Consider the following 4,796-nt stretch of genomic DNA (forward strand, 5'->3'; position numbering starts at 1 on the left):
ATAAAATTAAAAGCTTTGACAATTCAAAAAACGCTAAAGCAAAACAAAAGCCAACAAAGACTTGTGAGGCTTATGTCAGAGGACCAGTGTCCACCATGAGTAGGAAGACTTGCACGGAACCATAAGTTAAAATGTGCAATCAGACTCACAATCACCTAAAAGGATACAAGATACAATGTGGCTTTTGCCTTTGAAAATAGCAACCCATTTAAAAATAATACTGGTTGATATTGGCAAATATTCAGAGGAATACATTTCAGGTACTGCTGGTGAAAGCACAGATCAATGTAATTTTCCTGGAGAGGAATTTGGAAAATATATCAAAAGCTTTAAAACCGGCTCTAGCCAGTTTGGCTTAGAGCATTGGCCCTCGGACTGAAGGGTCCCAGATTTGATTCCGGTTAAGGGCATGTACCTCCGTTGTAGGCTCGATCCCTGGCCCTGGCGGGAGGCAACCTATCATTGTGTGTCTCTCTCACATTGATGTTTCTCTCTCTCTGTCTCTCACCCTCCCTTCTACTCTGTCTAAAATTCAACGGAAAAAAATCCTTGGGTGAGGATTAAAAAAAAAAAAAAAGCTTTAAAATTGCATACCTTCTGGCCTAGAAAAATTCCACTGTTAGGACTCTGCTGTGTGGGTGATGTTGGGTGGGGGATGGAACACACTATTGCCTGTGGCCTGTGTGTGTGTGGCCCAGGGCCTAAGAATGCATTTACATTTCCCAAGGGTTGTAAAAACAGTCAAGTAAAGGCTACCATGTGGCAGAGACCCTGAGCTCCAGAGCCATAGCAAACACCTCAGTCTCTGTTCCCCTGGCCCCGAAGGCCGCCGGGCTCCAGGTCTGCAAAGTAAACTGGCCACAGACAGATTCCTGGAGAAAAAACATACATGCTTATTTAATATCAGTTTTATATGGTTTTGTGGGGCGGGGAGGGGTGGTTACACAAAGAAGAGAAACCCTTCAGCCGGGTGTGAAGGATTTTATACCATTTGGACAGAGGAGAATGACTTTTAAGAGAAGTGACAAGACAAAGGAGAGGGATGGGAAATTGTGGGAAGGCAAACACCCGGACACTAATAGGATCGAGGGCAGTGTCTGGGGGTGTCTGGGACCCTCCTCATCTGTGTGATAGGGCTGGTCTCCCCTGTCTGGTCCCATCCTAGGAGTGCAGACCTTCACAAGAGAACCTATGATCTGGGATCAGGCAGAGAGGGGACAGCAGGGAGACCCTGTGAGTCTGCTCTTCCCTGAATGCTGTCAGCTCAAAACAATCATATGTCAGAGCAGCAGCTGTGATCTGCAGTGATCTGCAGCCGGCCCTGGATGCATGTGCTTTACCTGCTTCTTCTTCTTTTTTTTTTTTTTTTGACAGACAACTGTTTAGTTTTTATTTCATAATCATAAACTTAACTCTGTAATCCAGCTAGACTGGGAAGGGGTAAGGAAATCATGGAACCCAATAAACTGGCAAGAGCACAAAGATTATAGAACATTCCAAGCAAATAGGGGTGAAGGGGTGCTCTCCTGAGCTACAGAAGGCATGGTCTAGTGGTAAAGATAAAACACAAGTCAAATTTATTAGAGTTGTCCACAGTCAGCAATGGTGATCTTCTTGCTGGTCTTGCCATTCCTGGACCCAAAGCGCTCCATGGCCGTCACAACATCCATGCCTCCTGTCACCTGGCCGAAGACCACGTGCTTGCCATCCCACCACTCAGGCTTGGCAGTGCAGATGAAACACTGGGAGCCGTTTGTGTTGGGCCCAGCATTTGCCATGGACAGGATGCCAGGACCTGTGTGTTTCAGGATGAAGTTCTCATCCTCAAACTTCTCCCCATAGATGGACTTGCCGCCTGTGCCATTATGGCTTGTGAAGTCACCACCCTGGCACATAAATCCCGGAATAATTCTGTGAAAGCAGGAACCTTTATAACTAAATCCTCTCTCCCCAGGGCTCAGAGCACGGAAGTTTTCTGCTGTCTTTGGAACTTTGTCTGCAAACAGCTCGAAGGAGATGCGGCACAAGGGCTCGCCATCGACGGCGATGTCGAAGAACACTGTGGGGTTCACCATGGCTGGTCACGGGCGGCTTCGGGGTGGCAGCGTCCGCACAGCCTTTACCTGCTTATTCTTGTGGGCTTGTCAGGCCCTTGGGGGTGATGGCAGGGCACCAGCCTTTCCTGCAGGAGGAGAGCCCCCGGCCCTCCACAGTCCCTCGCAGTTCACGGTCTGGCCAGGAGGGGACCAGGGCAGGAGTGGGGAACAGCATGCCTGGGATGCTGGCCAAGGGACCCTTTCCTCTCCCTTCAACTGGGGACTGTGCGGTTGGAGGTCAGACTACCTGTCCTCTGGACCAGGAGCCCTGCGGGTGGGTTGTGGAGGGGAGTGGGCATCAGACAGGGGAGGGAGCCCCTGTACCAGGCTGGCCTCTGACCCTTACCCAGGCTTCCCGGGGTCAATGCAGGGTTCCAGGCCTGTCCCTAAGCATCCCATTTGGTCAGCAGGGGCCCAGGAAGCGGAGTTTTAACAAGGACCACCCTTTGATATATTTTATTGATTTTTTACAGAGAGGAAGGGAGAGGGATAGAGAGCTAGAAACATCGATGAGAGAGAAACATCGACCAGCTGCCTCCTGCACATCCCCCACTGGGGATGTGCCCGCAACCAATGTACATGCCCTTGACCGGAATCGAACCTGGGACCTTTCAGTCCGCAGACTGACGCTCTATCCACTGAGCCAAACCGGTTTTGGCGACAAGGACCACCCTTTGAATAACTGAATTAGAAGGTGTGGGGGCAGGACCTGGTTCACCAGGGAGGGTCAGTGTGGACTGGAGGCTCCCAGCCTTTCCAAGCACAGTGGCAGGTGTCCTGCCACAAAAGGCAGGTTCTGTTTCTCTCTGTTTCTGTAGTTAGAACCCACCTGGGGCCTGGCCTTGGACCCAGGCGCCAGCATCACAGCCAACACCTCCCTCTAGTGGACAGTATCTGCACTCCAGGTCCAGGCTCTCTCAGGAGGGAGGTGAGGCAGGCATGGGGGAGCATTAGGTGTGGGGGCACCTCAGCAGCATGCATGCACGGTGATCCCCGGGCTGGACCCGGCTTAGAGGAGTGTAGGTCTCTTTTGTCTTCCTCGTTTGGTCCAGGAAAAGGCTGCCCCAAAGCAGATGCCAAGGGGAGAAGGGGTGGCAAGGTGTGGGGAGCTGCCTGTTCCGGCTTTTCTGACTCAGCCTCCATCCCTCCCACCAGAGCCCCATCCTCCTGATATGTGTGTGTGTGAGCATGGGCAAGAATGTGAGGAAGTGTTCCTGTGCCTGTGTGTGCACATGCAAGTGCCATGTATGACTGCATGCATCAAAGTGTCTGCGTGTGCCCTTGTTCAAACACGTGTGTGTGTCTGGTCATGTGTGGCTGTCTGCATGCATCTGAGTGTGCACGTGCCTATGTGTACACATGTGCAAGCATGTGAACACATCTCTGGCCATGTGTGGCCATGTCCTTACATGCATACATGTGTTCGCAGGTGTGTGTGTCTGCAGGAGTGTGTTGGAGGAAGTATAGAGGAGAGGGTGATGAGGAAATGGGTGCCTGCCCTCCCCTACCTTTCTGGGCAGGACAAGGGAGCCAGCTCTGAGGTAGGAGAGGGGGTGGGGACAGGGTGTGAACAAATGGGACCCTGTCTGTATGGGGCAGGTGACAGGAGCAGGCCCTGTGTTCAGCTGAGGATCTTGCTGAACCCTGGGGTGGGGTTAGGTGTCTTTAAAGTGAGTCTCCAGAAAGTGAGCAGTGTTGGTATAGGCCGCCTCAAAATCACGGGCCACCATGGGCCTGGAGTTCTGATGGCCCCTCAGCTGAGACTGCAGGTCTCTTGTCAGCGCAGCTGTGACTGAGTCCACAGCGCCCCCTGGTGCCGCATCACTTCGGCGCACAGGCAGCGGGAGCTGGGGAAGAGCTGATTTGTGCCTCCCTTTGGAGAGGCGGAGTGGAGGCCAGGGGCTGCTTACCCAGTGCGTGTGCCTGGACAGGTCCACAGAAAGACAAGAATAATGGATGCAGCAATAGGCAGATCCATAGCTGGATTTTTAGCAGGTTAGTTCCTTTGGGGTCTAAGAGGCTGAGGCTGGGTTTTTCTCAGCTTTAGCCACAATGGGCCTGTGGAGTAGCAGAGTGCTCACCTGGGCGGACTGGCTGGAGGCTGCCCAGGACCAGTAAGTCCCAAGGAGCCGAGGGTCAAGACAGGCTGCCCAGCCCTGACTGCCCACCTACTAGAGCTTTCTCGGTTGAACCGCCAGGACGTGCAAACCCGGGCACTGCCCCTCAGTCCCCTCCTCCCTCTGAGGCTCCCCTGATGGAGGCGGGCAGGATGGACCGGGAGGAAGGCCGACACATGGGTGTGCGTGCAGGCGCTCTGACAGACAACCATCCCATAATGGGACCCTAAAAAAGAACAAACCCTTTCACAGGACTCTCAATGCATTTTGACTGGAATAATCTGTAACCTCTGGCCTGGCCTGCAGGCCTGGGGTGCTCAGACACCTGCCCCTTCTCAAAACTCCTCTCTCTGTACACCCCTGAGCCCACCGCGGGGGGTTGCCTCTCCTTTTCCTAAGCGACCCACAAAAGGAATGTACTCTCAGTGCTGGAGCCAGAAATCCAGAATCAAGTGTCACTGGGCCATGCTCCCTCTGAAGGCGGCAAGGGAGGGGCCTTCCTGCCTGTCCAGCTCCTCAGCCTTCCCTGGCTTGTAGGTGCATCGGTCTCATCTCTCCTCTGGCGTCACCTGGGGCTCTCCTT

The 4,796-nt window shown here is 53.1% G+C and overlaps 1 protein-coding gene across 1 annotated transcript; it reads right to left on the minus strand.

The window, feature by feature from the left end:
• Nucleotides 1-1,457: 1,457 nt before the first annotated feature.
• LOC307115272 (peptidyl-prolyl cis-trans isomerase A-like) lies at nt 1,458-2,075 on the minus strand (the record flags this gene model as incomplete). The annotated part of the gene is made up of 1 exon (XM_079798430.1): nt 1,458-2,075. The coding sequence occupies one exon, from the start codon at nt 2,073-2,075 to the stop codon at nt 1,581-1,583; it is 495 nt and encodes a 164-aa protein (XP_079654556.1). The 3' UTR covers nt 1,458-1,580.
• Nucleotides 2,076-4,796: the final 2,721 nt, after the last annotated feature.

The sequence above is a fragment of the Cnephaeus nilssonii genome (genome assembly GCF_951640355.1).
Source record: "Cnephaeus nilssonii genome assembly, chromosome: 2".
In the NCBI taxonomy this organism is placed as follows: Eukaryota; Metazoa; Chordata; class Mammalia; order Chiroptera; family Vespertilionidae; genus Cnephaeus; species Cnephaeus nilssonii.